Source organism: Schistocerca piceifrons, chromosome 3 (genome assembly GCF_021461385.2).
Source record: "Schistocerca piceifrons isolate TAMUIC-IGC-003096 chromosome 3, iqSchPice1.1, whole genome shotgun sequence".
Lineage (NCBI taxonomy): Eukaryota > Metazoa > Arthropoda > Insecta > Orthoptera > Acrididae > Schistocerca > Schistocerca piceifrons.
The window spans coordinates 339,021,155-339,044,028 of NC_060140.1; the positions used below are offsets into that span (position 1 = coordinate 339,021,155).

At 43.0% G+C, this 22,874-nt stretch overlaps 1 protein-coding gene across 2 annotated transcripts in view; it reads right to left on the reverse strand.

Annotated features, from left to right (window-relative positions):
- Positions 1-22,874, reverse strand: part of LOC124789121 (slit homolog 2 protein) — a 642,438-nt gene that overhangs the window by 529,832 nt on the left and 89,732 nt on the right. Inside the window, exon 3 of one of the 2 annotated variants that reach the window (XM_047256410.1) lies at positions 12,355-12,435. The exons of the other annotated variant lie outside the window; for it this stretch is intronic. Within the exon in view, the coding sequence (XP_047112366.1) occupies positions 12,355-12,435 (81 nt within the window). The remainder of the gene's footprint in view (positions 1-12,354; positions 12,436-22,874) is intronic. 2 annotated transcript variants of the gene reach the window in all.

A 22,874-nucleotide genomic window follows, 5' to 3' on the forward strand; every position in this document is an offset into this window, starting at 1 on the left:
TGGCGCAGCTCTCTTCCAACAGGGGTGTAGATTCAGGATTTTGGTAAAAACGGAGCTACAGTACTTTCTCTGCAGTACTTTCCGGTGAATATAAATGTAATTTTTGGCAGCTCTTCCGAACCATATCGTTCTGAACGCAACAAAAGACTATGTACGATCGGTCTCCCGCCGATAGAAATCCTGTCAATGTTTTTCTGTCTACGATGGAGAAATACAGCAAGAGATCAGAAACGGAGCGAGTACGGATATAATGTTGAGATGTTGAGGGGTGCATACATTGGAAATCAAGGCGCCGCTTTTACTTCAGTGGTATACTGCTTTCGTTTATTCCCAAGAATCCTGCAATTATGATGAGTCTGAAAACGGCGAGCCTACAGTTACTTCCTACTCGACGATTCGTTCCCTCTGCGACCAAAAAGCGCTCTGTTTCTGTACTCTTTTGCACACAGAACTTGAGTTCACTGTCTGATGGCGATTTGTGTAGCTTTTCATCCATGTCTGTAACTTTTTCAAAAAATGCTGTAAATTTATTTCAATAATTAGTCACCCTATATAGAATACACTTCCTCTTTGTGCCCAGCTTTCTTGCACTGTTGCCACAGACTCTGCAGCGTGTCGACGGTGTGTGTGTATATCTAAATAATTGTTAGATGTACTCAAAACAGAAAGTATACCAACAAATTTACAGCTGTCTTACAAAAAGTTATGGACAAGGTTGTAGACAAAATATAAGACTTATTTCTCTACGAATATTGAGTTATCTATACGAGAGAGAGAGAGAGAGAGAGAGAGAGAGAGAGAGAGAGAATGAATTATCTAACCTTCTAACCTGGACGGACCGCAAATAAGCCGAAATGGACAGTGTTATTGATGTGCGGTTTTCCGAGAATGGATTGGTAGCCAGAGGCTCGTATTAATAGCCAATAAACGGATTGTAATAGTACTTAAAAGTGTATTATTTGCGCAAACATACACTTTTTTAAATGGAACAATGTCTATTGACATTAACAAACTAAAATTACTCTAAATTAGAATGTCAGTGGAGTTTGTTGCGGGATTCAAGTGCGAGTCGTTTACGACCACGTCAAATCTGCTAATAACCACGTCGACTTCGCGCCGCTGCGGAACAAAAGCACAAGAAAACAAGACAAAGACAAAGCGGTGGTGTACTGGTTGCCACAAGTAGAAAGATTTAGCTCGCTCGCTGGATTTAGGGAATCTTGCGCGTACATTGTACATTTATGACTGATTTCTAAAATGAAATGCTTTGTAAAAGAATTCTTTCATTAAAAGGTGAAAAACAAACAAAAGTCGGTGTGGATCTACATTATTTATTTCGCTTCAGGAATCGGTTGCAAGCTTTGCACTACGTGTAAAACGACCTATGTTCTGCACAGATTCATCAGAGTCTGGGAAAATGAGTAAGAGAAATTTTACATTTTTCACTTGTCACGCTTTTCTTCCATTGCGTGAAAAGAAATCCCTTTCTTCCTCGATTCTTGCTCACGTCATAAAAACTCCGAATCATTATCAGCCACGTTTCGAGATCATCCTGACAAATATGTACAAATACTTAAAATTTCATCCGGTATTAGGAATGTACTTCAACTATTACACCGAAAATTTTTCCGTTAGCGTAATGCATTTTACGGAACATTAACACAGAATAATTGTTATGGATAGATCACTACAGTTTTCAGTCTACCATCTTGACAAAAACCTTAAGTTGCAATTATCAGTAAACTACTTTTTCTTTTCCCTTTTTCAAAATCTGATTAAATACGCAGAACACCGTTCGAAATATACCGTTATAAGGCAGGCTTCATTCACAAACGAGGTCCAGTTTGCTGTAACGTTGTTGAAGTCTATTTGCTACTCACATAGTTGTCAATTGTTGTACTTAATTTATGTTTATGGAGTGCAAAAATGTGTTTAGTACGTTGTATCAATATATCACATTTTCACAATAGCTAGAAAAATAAAACTAATGTGGACGTTTCGAAAATTCGTAATTATGAGCACATACACCACAACAATTTGAGAGAGAGCTGTAGACAGAATATAAGCTGTATTTCTCTGCGAATGTTGAGATATCTTTCGATCGCTTTTAGTTGGCTAATCACCACTGACAAAAGAGAGCCGCATAGTCATCGCCGCCTTGTCCCTGGTTGGCGTTGGCGTGGCGTACAGTAGAATTCAGTGCTGTGCAATAGGTAGTTTCAAGTGCAGAAGCCCTCGGCAGCTAAAATTTTAGTTATGGACTTTTTTCGAAGTTGACTGACGTTCCCACATGACAAGTCAGACTATTTGTACTGCGCCATCCTTTAGGGGATATACTGTATGAACACGCTCTAACAGCGATGGAATACGTAGGTGAAAAGCAACGTCGGACAATGTAGCTCGCTCTCGTAATACTACAACAAGCTGCACTGACAAGACCTTGCCTGCATTCAACGAAGTAATCAGTATGACTTGAAATAATCGCCTGTGCTAATACAACGACGTGACGTAAGATTTGATATTCAGCTTCTCACTCTATAAAACACACTATATACGAAAGGATGGATACAACTAAAAACTTTCCCAACAGCGATGAATAATACATCATATAGATCCATTGCCGCTTGTAGTTGCTCTTCTTTTAAAGCTTCAACGAATAATTGTATGTACAAGCAATCAGTATGAACGTTATAAATTTTTACATAATATGGAGAATACGTTCACAAGGCAAAGATATAATTTAATATTGTTCATCTCTCGCTGTCAATCAACGACAACCTCTATAAGAAGCGCCTTGCTACAATAATATCCCTGGCTCCATTGAAATTTTATCCTAATGAACTGTTTCGTCAGTCTCAACCTTTCACAGTTAAGTGGAATAGCTTTTCATTTATAATTAACCAGTTTTCAATAAAACGTTAACTTTGTTTTCCCTGTCTAAATAAAGATTAATTCTATTTCTTTTCGCTGTAATTTCTATTTTCTTCGATGTCACCCATATTCCAGTCGTTTACTTTATTGGCCTTTGGATTTACTTTGTTACGAAAACATATAGTCAAGATATTAGTCTGCTTTGTAATAAGCCATTGATTGTATTTCTTGTAATAGTTTGGGGATAAAGGACAAGTCGAGTACTGAAATTTCAGTTTAAAACCGTTAATTCTTTGTCTCCCGCAGTTACTCTGTTTATAGGTACAAGTCAGCGTTTTACTTTACCGGAATTGGTTTTCTGTTCCAAACCACACTAAGAGAAAATGTAATAAAAATAAACAAAACATAAAACCTGAGCGTTACTGCCACTTCTCAACTATATGAGCCGTATGTAGGCTTAATCAAAGCTCAACCGCTTCAGGCGTTGACTTCAGCGACACACTAATATTTAAATTTCAAAACACGGCACTCGATCTTTTCTAGAGAGAATTAGCGTGTCACCTAATAAATGCTTCTTGATTTGTCGTTTAGGAACAGGGTGAAAAGCTATCAAACTGTCAATAAACTTCCTACTGTTTCTCAATAAATGAATATTACATGGGACGACCGTTAATCTTAATACAGATTGGACATTCAGCGCTAAAGCGAGATTTCCGGAATTTACTATCTTACAATGCCCAAGCCGAATCCTACCCATACACCATCGAACGGAAAAATCACAGAAATATTGAAACAAATTTCGCCTACCATCTCGTGGCTTTTAAAGAGCACAACGCACAATTAATCACAAATAGGGTAAACTAATCTCTCACTTCAATAAATCAATGCTTTATCTATACCTGTTGGGTCTACATTCTACCAAAATCGGCAAAATAATCTTTTTCTATGTAAGCCGATAATCTTCTCAAAATATCTTTTTAAATGACTTAGAACTGCTTTGAACTCACTTCTAACCCCGTGAAGATTAATTCACGTGTCGTACGCTTGAGCCGATCTCATCACACTTTTGAGATAATCTCTCTCGAGGCTCACTACTCGAACACTACTTGAATACTGCTGAAATTCTAAAAGGACAAGCGGAGAACCAGCCTCTGCGAACAAAGACATCACGCTAATTCACTTTTTATCGATACGTGTGTGTTCTTAGTAGTGGCCGGCAAACGTTCGTAGTGCCAGCTGCACCTTGGTTGTTGTATTTGCCTCACTCCGCGATTCAGCATTCAGCTGGGCGTAGCAAACTCGGTGACTTGAGAGGACATAGCTTTTCTCGAACATTAGGTATCACATATCCACAAACCTTTAACATAAAAATACAAGAAAGCTGTACAAGCAACTTAAAAAACTCTTCATTCTCCTAGAACAAAAAAGTCGATAGTAAGTTGAGATGATATCGGCAACTGATGCGCTTTCTTCGGCCTGAAGACGGTCTGTCACGTTACATATTCCGTTGTAAGCTTCGCTGGCTATGTACACTCACATTACAGCTCTAGTGAATAAGCTGCAGCTTTTGAAACTTGATGTAATTGAAACATATATACGTAAGTTGTCTATTAATGCCATAATATATCTTTATGAAATCACTCTGTCAAATTTTATCTTTTTAGCAAGAAGCAGAATCGATAGTTATTTTAAAGTACACACATCAAAAAATGTTTTGCATTACCCTGGTTCCCAGAACTCCTGAAGAGAGGTGTTGACTGTGGATATAGTGTCACAGACACAGTCCCTTTGACTGTTCAGAGATGTCACTAAACCCGCCCAACGATGTAAACAACCATGCATGAGCAGCGGCTATCAGACTGAGGGGGTCTGACAGCCGATCAGTTCCAGTCATTCCACCAGGAAGGAGGTACACGACTCGTGTTGTCTGTGGTTCAACCATGCCTAGACGGTCAATACCGCGGTTCGGAAGCGTCCGCATTGTTACTTTGTGACAGGAAGGACTCTCAACAAGGGAAGTGACCAGGCATCTCGGAGTAAACCAAAGCGATGTTGGTAGAACATGGAGGAGATACAGAGAGACAGGAACTGTCGATGACATGCATCACTCAGACCGTCCAAGGGCTGGTACTACTGCAGTGGATGATCGCGACCTACGGATTATGCTCGGAGGAACCCTGACAGCAACGCCACCATGTTGAATAATGCTTTTCGTGCAGCCACAGGACGTCGTGTTACGACTCAATCTGTACGCAATAGGCTGCATGATGCGCAACTTCACTCCCGACGTCCATGGCGAGGTCCGTCTTTGCAACCACGTCACCATGCAGCGTGGTACAGATGGGCCCAAAAACATGCCGAATGGACCGCGCAAGGTTGGCATCACGTTCTCTTCACCGATGAGTTTCGCATATGCCTTAAACCAGACAATCGTCGGAGACGTGTTTGGAGGCAACCCAGTCAGGCTGAACGACTTAGACACACTGTCCAACGAGTGTAGCAAGGTGGAGGTTCCCTGCTGTTTTGGGGTGGTATTATGTGGGGCCGACGTACGCCGCTGGTGGTCATGGAAGGCGCCGTAACGGCTGTACGATACGTGAATGTCATCCTCCTATCGATTGTGCAACCATATCGGCAGCATATTGGTGAGGCATTCGTCTACATGGACGACCATTCGCGCCCCCATCGAGCACATCTTGTGAATGATTTCCTTCAGGATAACGACATTGTTTGACTAGAGTGGCCAGCATGTTCTCCAGACATGAACCCAATCGAACATGCCTGGAATGGATTGAAAAGCGCTGTTTATGGACGACGTGACCACCAGCCAGTTTGAAGCATCTACGCCGAATCGCCGTTGGGGAATGGGACAATCTGGACCAACAGTGCCTTGATGAACTTGTGGATAGTAAGGCACGAGGAATATGGGATTGCATCAATGGAAGAGAACGTGGTACTGGGTATTGGAGGTACCGTTGTGTACTACAGTCTGGAGCTCCGCCCCTGAAGGCTTCGCTGTATGGTGGTACAATATGCAATGTATGGTTTTCAAAGCAATAAAAAGGGTAGAAATGATGTTTATATCGATCTCTGTTCCAATTTTCTGTACAGGTTCAGGAACTCTTGGAAACGAAGTGATGCAAAACGTTTGTGGTGTCAACCAGCGTCATAATTCAAGTATCCTACTAATATCAGGCTACGTATAAATGGCACGTGCGCAATATCAAACACTGTCATTAGTCTGAAACTATATAACACCTTAGCAAAATTCGTTGTTTGCTGTGAGAAATGTGTACAAGGCTATTTCCAATAAGTGGACGGTTATGTTGCTATCGGGAGAAGCTAGTAACAAGATAGGCTTACTGGGAATTGACGTCAAAATGGGGTGTCAGGCGATGCAGCAGATGACATATTAATTTCGTCGTATTTCGCTCACCTTAGCGTTTCTAACAGATTCTTCGGCTTTCTTATGAATGTAATATAAGTATGTTCTGCACTATTCTATGTTATTTATGCGTAAGAGCACAGTCTCTCAGGAATGTGTTTCTTTGATTTTGTGACTTCTGTCTGATAAGGAAACGAAAGATGAACAGCTGCAAGTGAAACATCATAAAGGACATTTGTATTCTTGCTTGTCACAAATATTTAGCTTTTTCACCGAGTGTGTCGCGATATCTGAGTTTATGGTTAGGCACGAAGCTAGGAAGACAACTTATACTGCTGCGAGTGAAATGAGCAGCCGTAAAATTCATTTTCTACCTTGTCAAAAACTTTTGACTTATTATTTTCGAATACGTTGCGACTTCTGAGGTTGTGGTTAGGAAGGAACCTAAGAGGACAGCTACCTAAGAGGACAGCTTAAGCTGCGGCGTGTAAAACACATTGCACAATAGAATTAAATGATCTCTTTTTCGAAATCCCGTAATTGACTTGAAATTGGCCTCAAAGGTGCCTAAACCTCCCTCTGCAATGGTACAAAAGCGTGGCATGGCACCCTGCAACTTCACGCCTGGCGGAGGCTCTGGCGCCTGGAAGTAGGCAAACCGTGTCAAAGTTTGTCGAAGGGGTTGCCAAACTCATAGGCACTAGAGAATTTGCCAGGCTGATATGGTGTCGAGAATTTTGAAAGTACGTTTGTAAAGAGCTCCACAAAGTTGCGTTGTTGACACCGAGGGTGTTGTCAAACTGTGGTGTGCGAGAGGAACTCTTTGCCATTCCACTTACGCACATGTTGATGTTGCTCTCCCAAGCGATAACACCACAGGAGGACGGAAAACAGAAGGGTTGCAAAAGCGTAAGTATCCTGTGATGCTTCGGATCATGTTCAAATTTCGTCGAATGGTTTTGAGCGCTCCATAGCGGTTCCATCCTGTACACGAGAGCAAAAGTATCGGTCGCGTCGCACTCCAAAGGGGCGCGATCACGTTCAATGGGGATGGAGCCTCAAAACGTTCTTACATAAGTATTGAAACGTCTGAGAGTGTCATCAGTGTCAAAGCTTGTCAAGAGGCTCTTCCTGTTGCTCATCGCACTGCGAACAGTCGTTTTAGATCGGAAATGTGTGATAATCAACGCCCCAAAGGGACACCCTTTATGCCACATCCAGAGACCTTTTCTGAGCGGCGGTGTGTCAAATGTTTTCCTCGGCCGCCTTAAGAAAACCGAGTGACCTCCATCGCAGAGACGTCAAAAGAAGACCTTGAAATAAGGGTAGGAGGGTCTGTGATGGCCTTGTCATCGCATGACACTTCCACTGTGACATTGTGGAGAATCGTGGTGAAATTTTGTTAGAGTGTGACATAATTAATTTACCTATCTGCTCACATGAACTTCTGAGTTGCGGTATTTTTTCTCACAAGTCGACACCTTGCTATTTAAAGCCTTACCGAGCCCTGGGGGTGACGTCGCAGGACGCCACGCTTTTGCGCCATTGCAGAGGAAGTTTGTAGGCACCTTTGAGTCACATTTCAAACTTACGCGTCGCAGTGGGAGACAATTACTGGCTTTCGAAGAAGTGACCATTTAATTTTGTTGCGTAGTGTATTTAGCTGTTGTTTCAGCTATTTCCGAGGGTGCATTCAGCCACGAGATAAGCCGGTGTCAGTGTCACGTCCGGTTTACTCGAAATGTGCTGCTGGACACGTCACGTCATTTTGTCATCCCTACCGAGTAAGCAGAACCTGTGAACAGTTTTCGACTGCGACAGCTGTCGACAGATTTCGACTGCGAAGCGCTAACAGCTGCAGGTGAAAACAATAGTAGTCCATAGAACTGCGACAACACTGAAGCGTTGCCATAGCCACGAACAGAATATCGCTTGGAGCAGCCGCGCCTAGTTCACTGCAGCTGTTATGGATCTTCTTTCGTCGACTCAACAGTACCCCCGTTCAGTAATATTACACCATTCTCTACCGTAACTAATAATGTACTGAAACGTAACGTACTCTTGCCTTCAATGTGTGACTCGTTGGCGTGAGAAACCCTGTAAAGTTTCCTCGGCATCTAATTAATAATGCAATTACGACAGTGAAGTCATGTCAACCTTTCCAAAAGTTCAGCAAACCACCCACATAGAACATTACATTCAGTCAATGGGTGAATAGCGTGATCTGAGATCGTAAAACCAGTCATTCCGTCTTCTACTGATATCCGGCTGTTAAACGTTTTTCTGCAAAGTTGGTCAGTGACAACATGCATGTTTGTACTTTGAGAACTACGAATTTGTCTAATGTCTTCCCTACCACGTAAATGTGGCTTCCCACACGCCTTGAGTGCTGAAAGAGCTGAACCATATGTGAAAGATGAATCACTCCATCTAATACAATTGTGTGGGTCCAACCCTTTTTTTAGTAATGAAAAAATAAAAATTTCTTACACATCAATATACAATTTTATGAACATTTTTGTTATAAAACACTCAAATCTCACTTTCCATTCTAAGTGTAACGGGGATGGAAGGGGTTGGGAGGGGGGTGCAGTTGAATGGACTACTAATCTTTTATGTTTCCCTAGTTTCAGCATACGTTAGCTGGCAAAAAGCTTCTTTCTTAGTTTGGCAAATTCTATATTTTTCTCATATTCTTGTTCAATTTACGTGTTTCGTAGTAAGTTTATCAATTTATCTACATATTACTAGAAAACTGTCTGCTGTTTATCTTATTGTTTGTCTGTTTCTATGTAAATCAGTATATTTGCCTTTTAACTCCCGAAAATGCTTATTTTTGACGGAGCTCAACTCAGAGGACGATATTTTGTAGGTTATCACTGTTTTATTTCATTATTCGAGTCACTAGAATACAGACAGAATTCTATAAATTTAAAATTTCAGGTAAGGAAACAGTAACAAAAAAAAAGGTTCAAATGGCTCTGAGCACTATGCGATTTAATTTCTGAGGTCATCAGTCGCCTAGAACTTAGAACTAATTGAACCTAACTAACCTAAGGACATCACACACATCCATGCCCGAGGCAGGATTCGAACCTGCGACCGTAGCGGTCACGCGGTTTCAGACTGAAGCGCCTAGAACCGCACGGGAAACAGTAACAATTTATATATATACGCACATACAAAACTGACATCAAACTGTCTTTGTGAAACCCGATTACCATACTATACAACAGTTACGTTAGTGCTACCAGCGTAGCGAAATTACATGAAGTAGAAATACTATGTGCATACATTTCAGTGTTTTGGACGTGGTTCATTAATAGTAGCATTTTGACGAGAATAGCATACCTACACTCGAAGACTTTTTTATTGTCATTGTATACCAGGAGTTCAGCAGTTTCAAAAAGTGCAGAATGAATGATGCATTCGATGCAGAGTTTCTCTAAGGCTCCTCTCCTCAGCTGAACCTGCAGGCGGTGAATTGGAGAGAATGTTTGATTGTCGTGCAATACTTCACAGAAACCCACAAGCATATCGGATAATTTTCGTTTCATTTGGTATCTAGAGCACTAAGAATGGAACATTTGCCTTGTACTTGTTGCTATAACTTTGATCTTTATCTGCTTTACGATGGGCGCTCACTTATTAGTTAACATTCGTGTACTAGGCAGACACATTTATAAATGATGACTAACTGAAACCCTCAGCTGCCGACAGGTGTTGTTGATATATCTTGATGTGGACAGCTGAAAATGTGTGCCCCGACCGGGACTCAAACCCGGGATCTCCTGCTTACATGGCAGACGCTCTATCCATCTAAGCCACCGAGGACACAGATGAACAGCGCGACTGCAGGGACTTATCCCTTGCACGCTTCCCACGAGACTCACATTCCCAACTGTCCACGAATCTACATATGTAATGTACCTTATAGACATTTGCCCATTCGCTCATTACTTGCGCACGCTTTGGCGATTCCCGTAAGAGTTTGGGCAACCTGTGCGCATTCGCACAGACGAAGGTCAATGGCTGGGTAGCCTTTAACTATATATATATGAAGACAGTAACTGTTCTCGAAGGAACAGATTACTGTTGTTGACCGTGCAGCTTTTCCCTGGAATAAATGGTGACTAACTGAAACCCTCAGCTGCCGACAGGTGTAGTCCCTGCAGTCGCGCTATTCATCTGTGTCCTCGGTGGCTCAGCGTCTGCCATGCAAGCAGGAGATCCCGGGTTCGAGTCCCGGTCGGGGCACACATTTTCAGCTGTCCACATCAAGGTATATCAACAACACCTGTCGGCAGCTGAGGGTTTCAGTTAGTCATCATTTATTCCAGGGAAAAGCTGCACGGTCAACAACAGTAATCTGTTCCTTCGAGAACAGTTACTGTCTTCATATAGACACATTTATGGCAAAATTTGTTTCAAAACTGAAGTAAATTTTCGTTTACATGAAGCAGTATGTAAGTTAACGGCCGTCAACATGTCAAATTATATACTAAAATGTTTCACAACTGACGATGGTGCAGCGTACACTTGGGGTGTTATTTACCTTTTTACACTTGCATGCGAAGTCATAGCAGACTACTTACAAATATGTATATTTTGTAATAATAGCGAAAATTATATTTGAAGCCATATTATTATTTAAACAAAAATATAGGGAAAGAATAGTACTTTCGGCAAATCTGTATTTTTCTGGTGTACTTTATAATAAGGTGGTGTAACTTTCGTCTCTGTGCTCAACAAAATGTAAAGGTATCTCCGAAGCTAACTGTAGCATTCTGATGATGCTAGTTTCTAAATCACATGTAATTACTTCATTTGTCTGTGCACAACTGTTACGTGATATGAGCAGAAAATACGTTAGATAAATTACTAATTTTATTGTTTTTTGCCATAGTGAAATTTTTTTACTGATTTTTTTAAAAAATCAGCATTCTCTGCCATATGAGATGTTTTAAAATTAAATCATTATGTCATAAATATTTTAATTGAAATTGCAAAATCTAAAGAGAAAGAGATACACTGACTGACAAAGAAAGTGAAGCACGGGGAAAAGGAGGACGAAAAGAAATCAACTTTCATGGGTCGAGAGGGTATGTGATGTTATTTCAAATACCACAAAATCGAATCAAATTTTCAAATAACTTGGTAGTAAGAGCCCGTTGATGAGTATGACGTTCCACACCCTCTGGCTTGGAGGCATGCACTGATTCGGTTGGGAAGTATAGTACAAACCAGTTGTATCCACTGCTCATGCAAGCTAGCCCACAACTGTTGTAGCTGATCCTTGTGCTGTCGTGGCACTGGGACAGAGAAGGCGTCCTAGCTGGTCCCACATATATTCTGTCGCGTGCAGGTCTGGTGATTTTACTGACTATTGGAGCACCTTAATATCAAGCAAACGTTTTACGGAGACATCTCCCATGTATGGACGATCATTCTGTTGGAAAACGACATCACGATACTGTTACGTAAGAGGTAACACATGAGTGTGTACATTTACGTGACTGACCGTTGTGCCTCCAGAGTTTCCTCTGTGACTACTAACCGTGACCTGAAGTCATACCCGATGGATACCCTGGTCATGACACCGGGAGTAAACCACATGTGCTAATGAGGAAGCGAATAACAATGTATTACCTACACAGTAAAGCCCAACGGGCGGTGAAAATATCTGCAAACTAAAGCTGCAAATTCCTCCAGAATCGAAGTACTACAATTCCTATTTCTATACTGGAAGTGTTTGCTGTGCGTGTCCTGTGATAGTTAAGAACCGATCATATCAGTTCACCTATAAATAAAGCTTTAATACATTTAATATCTTTGCTGTAACTATTTTTGTACTGTTCTGCAGAGAAGACTAGTCAATGGCCTTGCGGCAGTGGTAACACCGGTTCCCGTCAGATCCCATATGTTAAGCGCCGTCGGGCTAGGCTAGCACTTGGATGGGTGACCATCAAGTCTGCCGAGCGCTGTTGACTAGCGGGGTGGACTCACCCCTTGTGAGGCAAACTGAGAAGCTACTTGATTGAGAAGTAGTGGTTCCGGTCTCGTTAACTGACATACGGCCGGGAGAGCGGTGTGCTCACCACATGTCCTTCCACGTCCGCATCCGCGTGTGGGCTGAGGATGACACGGCGGCCGGCCGGTAGCGTTGGGTCTTCCAAGGCCTGTCCGGACGGAGTTCAGTTTAGTTTAGTGCAGAGAAGATTAACTTCTTAGAACCTTTCAATTATATATCACTCTTAAAAGAAAGGTGTATTAAATAACTCCAAAATCAGTTATATGGGTAGTAAAAGTAAATTAATTTCTAGGAAGTACTTTGATATATAAAGTACAAAATTAGTATTCAGACTTTGAAGTGTTAGTTCCATGTTGTTCTTTTTTTAGCTGTGCACTGTGATGCGACCTATTGGCTTTCTGCGCTGGCTTGATGTAAACCAATTACACGACTGACCGGAGGTTACCGTGGTCTCAAAATACCATAATTCTGAGAACATATAAGAACGAGTTCCTTTCTGTACCATTTATGGAGAATGCAGTTAATGTACTTCCATTAATAAACATGCGATAAATATGCGAAATAGGAAAAATATGTGTTTTGGGAAATTACGTACTGGAGAGACATGTTATAGCGGGGTTCTAGATATGTTGGCGGAGTCTTGTTCAGTGGCTCACAGTAGGTACGCTAAGTCATGTTGGAATCTGTTAGAGTTCCGTTTGTGGCTACAGCACCGACCGAAAACAATTGAAGCAAGACTGCCTCAGGCGGCAAAGCATTTACTTTTTATAAATGACTGCCAAATAAAAGGCGCGCAACGCGCAAGGCAAAAATTACAATTAACACGCAAGTTTTAAGGAAAAAGGCTAATCTCCATACCTATTATTTGCAACACAAGATCACCACAGCAGTCGACAAAGAAGTTTGTGGGTATGTCCCATTGCCTCTCTGACAGTCACACACATACTTCCATACAAAAAAAGGCCGTGCGTCTTCTGTCCCACTCGGATGAAGATCGTAGAGATAACTTTCGAGACAAGCTGTAGGTACGATTGTTTGGCTGCCTACTAGTTCTGATGTTATTTCGCCAAAAATATAGAATACTAATACATTCTTGTTTTTATTTTAGCGCCCTTGTGGTACAACAAATGGTAATTCTTCACAGATCATCCACTTGTTTCCACTGTTATTGGCTACCACGTGTATAAATTTTCTGTCTGCAACTATGTGAGCGTGTGTTCGTGAAACGAGGTCGTGCCATCTTCGGAAAAAGAAGCAGGTCCCGTGCCGGATGGGATGCAAAATGCTGGAGGCTGATACAGTTTACTTTACCGTAGCTATGTGGGTGGAATACCGTACTTGAACTCCAGCGAAGAAGTTCCTTGAAACAGGCAGAGTTGCGCGGCTCGAAGTTATTGCTGTTGGCAGAACTCTAAACGTGGTAACGTTACAGCAGCCGCCTCCGTCCCAACGAATACAGAATCGATAACGTGAACGGTCGCCGGTGCCACCAACTCGTCGCGGACAGCTTACTTCTCACAGACGTTTCCACGGCAGTGTCCGTAATTTTCAGCTGTAGTATCAGGTGAAACATCGAGACCAACAGAAAATGTTTAGAAGAATGTCTTTCAATGTATTTTTACGTTTACAAAACTTCTCTGTAATGCTAGCCATTATTTTCGGGATTCATTTAGTCACTGATATACTGGAAACCATCGAGGCATGGTTTTGATTTATTCACGAAAATAAATCATTAGTAGGAAGTCCGAGGTGTGGAATAGTTTGCAAATCGAAACTGGTAAATAGTTAAAAAATGGACATCTACACAAAGAACTTTCATCGAGACCAATGTATTAATAACAAATTGTCGACTGATTCATATCTGATATCCGTTATGCTGTAACATGGAAAAATAGCTATTTCTTATTATTATTTTTAACGCGTCAGTATTCAAGTTCTCCTGATACCACTACATTTTTCTTCCAGTCCTCCAGTGTCGTCTTTTGTCACCGTATCTGCTGCACCCACAGTTCTCGATAAACTTTTTTATATAACGCATCTTTTGCTATCCTATAATTTGCTGTTCTTCCTATTCCTCTATTGCTATGTTATTTATTAGTGGATACGTTAACATACCGTATACACTCCAACATAAAAAAATAAAGTATAACGAAGAAGTTACGAAAATTGGTCTCAAACTGATATTCATACAGGTATTGACGGAAATAGCAAAATTGTAAACTTTGGCGGCCCATGGACGAAAGTGTGACGCTGCAGCGCAATTTCATAGCACGTCTGCAAGGACAGTAAACATGGGATATGACACCAGGGCATAGGCCGGCCGGAGTAGCCAAGCGGTTCTAGGCGCTTCAAAATGCTTCAAATGGCTCTGAGCACGATGCGACTTAACTTCTGAGAACTTAGAACTAATTAAACCTAACTAACCTAAGGACATCACACACATCCATGCCCGAAGCAGGATTCGAACCTGCGACCGTAGTGGTCGCGCGGTTCTAGACTGAAGCGCCTAGCCGGCCGGAGTGGCCGTGTGGTTCTGGGCGCTCCAGTCTGGAGCCGAGCGACCGCTGCGGTCGCAGGTTCGAATTCTGCCTCGGGCATGGATGTGTGTGATGTCCTTAGGTTAGTTAGGTCTAAGTAGTTCTAAGTTCTAGGGGACTGATGTCCTCAGCAGTTAAGTCCCATAGTGCTCTGAGCTATTTGAACCAGGGCATAAATGCTTTGCGAATTTAATTTCGTATACTCAATTGGACAGTAACTGCCTCCAAGACAGGTGCCATAACAATATATGCACATGTCAACATTTAAGACAGGACATGCAGCTCGGTTCGAAGAAGACATGCAGCTCGGTTCGAAGTAATCGTCGAATAGCTCGACATTTGAATAGGATCGAGGCCAGTGTTCCAGTATTCAACGACATTGGCCGGAACGGTTGAACCATGGCCAAATACGCCACGAACGAAGCGGTCGGCCCTGAGAGACGACAGAAGGTGAGGACCGAGCAGTCGTCGGAACGGCACTCAACGCCCCGGATTGATCGTTCTCCTCGATCTGACGTGCAACTGGTGCTTCAGTGAGCAGAAGGACCATTAAAAGGCGGCTCACAGAAAGGGGACTGAGCACACGCCACGGCGACCCTTGAGCCGATTACCATTGATCTCTGTACACCAAAATGCCTTTTTGCAGTGGGGTCGGGCACATTCAGTCTACATTGAGTGGAGCAGGTTTGTCTTCAGTGATGAGTCCCGTTTCGAAATGCGCAACGATGACTAGCGAAGACTTATCTGGAGATACCCCGGACAGCGGAGGGATACCAACCTGAATGACGCCCGCCATAAGACCTGACAACCGGGATTGATGGTGTGCGGTGCCTTTTTGTTTCATAGGTTGACCCCTATGGTTGTCATCCGCGGCACCCTTACACGACAGAGTTGCGTCGATGACGTTGCCCTTCATGGCAGCCGGCCGAAGTGGCCGTGTGGTTAAAGGCGCTGCAGTCTGGAACCGCAAGACCGCTACGGTCCCAGGTTCGAATCCTGCCTCGTGCATGGATGTTTGTGATGTCCTTAGGTTAGTTAGGTTTAACTAGTTCTAAGTTATAGGGGACTAATCACCTCAGCAGTTGAGTCCCATAGTGCTCAGAGCCATTTGAACCATTTGAACCCTTCATGGCAAGCCGTCCTGGGCTTACATTTTGGCAATATAATGCCCGTCGGCAAACGGCGACAGTTTCTACTACTTGTCTTCGTGCTTGCCAAATCCTACCTTGGCCAGCAAGTTCGTCGGATCCCTCCCCAATTGAGAACGTTTGCAGAATATTGGTAGGGCTATCCAAGAAACTTGGGGTTTTGACTATCTAACGCGACAATTGGACGGAATTTGGCACGATATTCCTCAGGAGAATATCCAACAATACTATGAAACGATGCGAAACTGAACAAGTGCTTACGTAAGAGTCGGAGGTGAACCAACGTGTTATTGACTTGTTTACTTTGTAAAGCTCTTTCTGTTGAACAGACCATCCCGCTTTCCTGAAGTTACTGCCATTCGTTGTTGTCTACATGTACACTCCATCTAACCATTACTGCGACTTTTAAGGCGGCCTGTTTTGTTTATAGTGTGACCGTTCATGGTTTAATAGCAATTTGAAGGCATTTTCCATCAAATCAGTACCTTTTTGGTATTTAATTTCGGCAGCTGGACACATTTGACTTCTAGATAGGTTTATCTGTAAGACACCGTGTGACAGAAACACGTTTCCCAAGCTAAGCCGAAGCAACAGGTTTATGTCCTTTTTCTTGTCAGGGTCGCCTGTACCAACGGTCGATCACTTACGTTAAGAACAATTTCGCCGTGGCTATAAAACATTCAGACCACTAGATATCATGTTTCTAGCTAAGGAATCATTTGACAAGTAGTTAACATTACTGTTAATGTATGCATTGATGTCTTGAAAGTACTGCGCTCTCTCGACTCCCGTAATATCAACGTGAAGGAGAGAATCTGGCTGCCACAGCGCCTACTTCCAGAAGACGAACGTTACAATCTATCACGGTGCTTGTTGAAGAAGTATTGGTGTTTTTATTATATTATCTAAATCGACTGTGACAGTCTGAAGACGGCTGGTAGGAATTTGGTGATACTTCAACATTGACCGAAACAACGTTATATCATCAACGAAAGTGTATTAAAGTAATGATGCCTAACCCCTACTACCCCCCCCCCCCTACAAAAAAAACCAAATCTACCCGCGCTACATTACGCATATATGCTGTATTTTATCGCTGCTTCAGAATCCAGGCTCCGTAGATTGCGCATTTCCTTAATTTACTTTTTAACCTAGACTACTGTTGGCAAGAATAGATGAAGTATTTCCCAACTTCAGTTTAGAAATCTGTTCCACTTAAGCTTTTATTTTTGATCCAAAATATTCGCTTATTTCTATTTACGCAGCTTAAACATAAAACTTTTATAGCAGCAGAGACCAAATGTTGCACAAAGAAACATTTCGGCTTGCGTTTCTACTTCAGCTACTCTAATTCGTTTTTTTAGACTCCGCAGATTATTTATCTGTTTCTGCACTTCATCCGCTTTATATTCATGATGTCGCTTAGTCTACTCCATCTCCGGTTGTGAGACTTCGTATGCTTTCATTGGTAGGAACATATCAGGATTCCTGCACCGACGCATGTTACTTTTCTTAGACCAAACTTATCTCCGTTCAGTATCTTAAGTTTACACATTGCATTTCACGTATAGCGCAGGGGAGATTCCTGGCATGAGGTGGAAACCAGTTCCCTGAGAGGGGAGCGCAGATAACGGCATGACGCTGCGGCCCGTTGCTAGGAGTGAGTGGCATGTGACATACTGGTTAATATAAGAGTGTCTGCTTTGCCTCGTTTACTGTGCGATCGCGTTCCTTTCTTCTTGCGTTTACTATGGTATATACGAACAACCAATTATTTTTTGCTGTGTTTAACTACAAAAGACCAGTTGAAAATTATCTCATCAGAATATCTGGACATCCCTGCGTAACGGGGAATTCATTACTAGAAGCCACGAGAGGTGGACCTGCCAATACAAAAGGAGGCACGGAGTCCTCAAAAAATGTTCAAAATGTGTGTGAAAACTTATGGGACTTAACTGCTAAGGTCATCAGTCCCTAAGCTTACACACTACTTAACCTAAATTATCCTAAGGACAAACACACACACACACTCATGCTCGAAGGAGGCCTCGAACCTCCGCCGGGACCAGCCGCACAGTCCATGACTGCAGCGCCTTAGAGCGCTCGACTAATCCCGCGCGGCACAGAGAGTACTGTGTTGTCAGTGGAGAAGCGGTAACAGTATAATGGGTCGGTCAAGACAGTTCACTGACTTCGTACGTGTAAAAAATGGTTCAAATGGCTCTCAGCATTATGGGACTTAACATCTGTGGTCATCAGTCCCCTAGAACTTAGAACTACTTAAACCTAACTAACCTAAGGACATCACACACATCCATGCCCGAGGCAGGATTCAAACCTGCGACCGTAGCAGTCGCGCGGTTCTGGACTGAGCGCCTAGAACCGCGAGACCACCGCGGCTAGTTTCGTACGTGTAGTATTCATTGGATGTCACCTGTGTAACAAATCCATTAGTGACATTTCAACGCTTCTAAAGCTGCCTGAGCCGGCTGTTGGTGATGTGATGGTGACGTGGAAGCTGTGGAATACCGCAGCTGAACCAGGGACAGACAGACCGCATGTACTGACGGACAGTAACCGCCGATCATTGAGGAGGGTGGCTGTAACAATGGCATGAAGTCAACGGGAGATGTCTCTCGTGGGTTCTGAAGTCCTACCAGCTGTCCAGTTAGCACTACTGCTGTGTGTAGGGAGTTAAAAAATGAGGTACAGTGGTCGAGCAGCTCCTCATACGCCACACACATTTCTGTGGCCAGTGATGAGGAACACTTGAGGTGGTGTAGACAGCGGCCCACTCTTCTCTGGATGACTCGAAACGAGGGATATGGAGTGATGAATCGCGCCATATCCTGTGTAAATCTGATGGAAGTATCTGTATTACCTGCCTTCATGCATAGTGCCAGTAGCGAATTACGTAGGAAGTGGTTTTACCGTATGGAAGTGTTTTCCGTGTTTGGGGTACAGTGCCCTTATTGCCTTTGAGATAACGCTAAATGCGGAAGCATAGGAACGCATTTTAATGCATTGTGTACTGCTTACAGTAAAGTAACCGGAGATGATTATCATTTGTATTTGCATGACAATGCTCCCTGTCATAAACCAGCATGTATGAGGCAATTTGAAATCTGTTTTCGCAGGATAGAGCGGATCAGGTTATGGTTGTGCAGGGGGCCGTAATCAGCTACTGTCAGTTACGCAAAACACAAACTTTTATTTTTCTAAGAACCATTTCATTACACATTGCCTTAAAAGGATCAAAATAAAACAACATGGCTTAAGGCTTAGTTAATAAAACTTGAGGTACCTCCTGGGCTGAAGGCCCAAAACCACACCAAAAACAAGAACGGCTCAAGAGGTGACCGAGACGTGTAACCAATGGCACCCCATACCATCACGCCGGGTGATACGCCAGTACGGCGATGACGAATACACGCTTCCAATGTGCGTTCACCGCGATGTCGCCAAACACGGATGCGGCCATCATGATGCTGTAAACAAAACCTGGATTCATCCGAAAAAATGACGTTTTGCCATTCGTGCACCCAGGTTCGTCGTTGAGTACACCGTCACATTCGCTCCTGTCTGTGATGCAGCGTCAGGGGTAACCGCAGCCATGGTCTCCGAGCTGATAGTCCATGCTGCTGCAAACGTCGTCGAACTGTTCGTGCAGATGGTTGTTGTCTTGCAAACGTCCGCATATATTGAGTCAGGGATCGAGACGTGGCTGCACGACCTTTTACAGCCATGCGGATAAGATGGCTGTCATCTCGACTGCTAGTGATACGAGGCCGTTGTGACCCAGCACGGCGTTCCGTATTACCCTCCTGAACCCACCGATTCCATATTCTGCTAACCGTCATTGGATCTCCACCGATACTAGCAGCAATGTCACGATACGATAAACCGCAATAGCGATAGGCAACAATCCTACCTTTATCAAAGTCGGAAACGTGATGGTACGCATTTCTCCTCCTTACACGAGGCATCACAATAACGTTTGACCAGGCAACGCCGGTCAACTGCTGTTTGTGTATGAGAATTCGGTTGGAAACTTTGCTCATGTCAGCACGTTGTAGCTGTCGCCACCGCTGCTAATCTTGTGTGAATGCTCTGAAAAGCTGCATATCACAGCATCTTCTTTCTGTCGGACAAATTTCGCGTCTGTAGCACTTCATCATCATGGTGTAGCAATTTTAATGGCCAGTAGTGTACTTGGCTTAAGGCTGCACACAAGACACTGAACTACTCAGAGCTTGGGGCCTGGATAACAAGAATTTCAGATAGAGCAAACTTTCGAAATTTAATTTTTAAACAAATCAAATTTTTATTCAAGTCGGCTGAAGGCCTTATTTTAAAATTAAAACAAACTAAATTAATAGACGGCTGATGGCCTTGCAGAGTATTTCAGACTACAATGAAAATCACAATCTAAAACAAACGGAACAGTGGTACTCAGAAGTGGTCCAAGGATTGGCTTGAAGAGGTAGCTGTAACGTAAGGTTAGGTGAGACAGGCAACCAAGAGTAAGGTTAAATAATCGGATGAAAACCCGACCCAGGAACGGCTGAAGGACCGACCAACAACCTAATCAGTTCCCTTCGGCCAGACCAAGGGCACGACAACAAAAACTATCAGCTGAGGACGAAGATACCAGCAGCACTACACCTTCAAAATTGGCGTCTAAAAACAGCCAAGGCACAATAACCACTCTAAGAAAAAATTATGAACAAACAACTAAAAGACTGTCGAACTACACGCCGTGCCAGACAGCATCAACACGGCGAAGAAAAACACACTGCCGGAAAACTACGAAAACGACCGGGGCAGGTAACTGGGGCGTTAACGGCCACATGGCAGAAAATACTGCTGGTGCACTTCACTGATAAGTAACAACCAATTTAATAGTTAAGGACCATACAGGAAGATGGCTGCAAAATTTTGCTGTCTCCAACACACCGTATGTTGCTGCTAGCCAAAACGGACCAGGAAACAACAACCACCAATGAACGAAGAGATGTCTCAGCAGTTGAGGTTTCATAACAGTTTAACAGATCACTCAACTTCAGTGTACAGGTTCGGTGGGCAACGAATTTTGTAGCTCTTGCGGCTAGCGCCTCACAATCCAACCACGCGTGCATGCCGCCAGTGGTCTTGGCCTGACCACGCGCCGCGGAGACTTCCTCACTGCTCTCTCCCAACCGACAGACTGCCACACACACCACCACACGGGAATATAGCGGTCACACCAAAGATGGTACAGCAGTACTAGTATCGATAAGCGCTGCTGCTGCCACTGACGGAGGCAAGTCAGCAACTCGTTATGGTGGTAACTCAGGGAGAAATAAGATGTCACTCGATTGTGACAAAATACCAAAGAACAAACGGCATCAACGAGAACCGACCATGGCACACAATTGTTTGTGGACATTAATATTCCCGAAATGGACTGGTCTGCCCAGAATACCAACCCGAACGCAAAGGACTGGATTTGGAATGAGACAGAATGTCGACTTAGTTCCAGACTCCATCGTCCAATGTCACTACCTTCTCCGGTTACGGCACATGAAAACAAATGAACTGCCATTCCCTCACAGACATTCAGACACATAACTGAAGATATCCCCATCAGAGTTAAAGCCCACATAAAGGCGGAGAGTGGATACGGCCCATATTAATGCTGACTGGTAGGTGTCCGGATACTTTCGATGAGAAAATGTGCGAATATATAGAATGTCGGCTTGCCTTCATGTGAAAATTTCCCAAGGTATTCGCTCCCAACGATTGTACAATAGATAATTATAAAAGAAATATCTAGAGACGGGATCAGTGGAGACCGAAATGGTCTTCTAAACCAGGTGTTTCGACTGAGAAGTAGAGGAATTAGGAGCAGCCTTGAAAAGAACTTAGAGAAATTTCTGCGCCGTTTAGAACTTGAGAGCAGTGTGTACGTAGCTATCATCCACTCAGGGAGCTATGCACAAACTGAAATTGAAACTTTACGAAATAACGAAAGCGCATCGACTGACCAGTTGGTCGATGTCAGTATGGCAAATGGATATTGCTGTCTGTGCATGATGGTGAGATTTATCTACATCTACATCTACGTGATTATGTTATGATTCACAATCAAATGCGTGGCAGGAGCTTCATCTAAGCGCATTCGAGCTACTTCCATACCGTTTCACTCCCGAACAGAGTATGGGAGAAACGAACACTTAAATCTTTCCGTGCGAGCTCTGATTTCTCTTATTTTATCATGATGATAGTTTCTCTCTACGTAGATGGGCACCAACAAAATATTTTCAGACGTCGAGGAGAAAGCCGATGTTTGGAATTTCATGACAAGGTCCTCCAGAAGGGAAAAAGTCTTTGACTTAATGACTGCCATCCCAATTCGCTTTTATATCCGTGGTGCTCTCTCGCAAATTTCGCGATAATATTAAACGAGCTGTCCTACTTGGGATTTTTTCGATGTCCTCCGTTAATTCCATCAGAATGTCTCCTAAATTGTTTATATAGATCAGGAACAACAGAGGGGCTGTAATACTTCCTTGAGGAATGCCAGATACGAGAATCACTTCTGTTTCACTCGATGACTTCGTGGTTGGATTGTGAGGCTATTACGAAGTGTGACCTTTCTGGCAGGAAATCGTGAATCCAATCACACAAATGAGACAATATTCCACAGACACGCAGTTTAATTACAAGTCGCTTGTCGGGAACGGTGCAAAAAGCCTTTTGGGAATCAATTTGACGTCCCCTGTCGAAAGCACGCTTTACTTCGTGAGAAGAAAGAAGTAGTTGTGTTTCACAAGAACGATATTTTCTGGATCCTTGTTGGCTGTTTGTGAGTAAATGGTTTTCTTCGAGGTAATTCATAATGTTAAAGCGCAGTATATGTT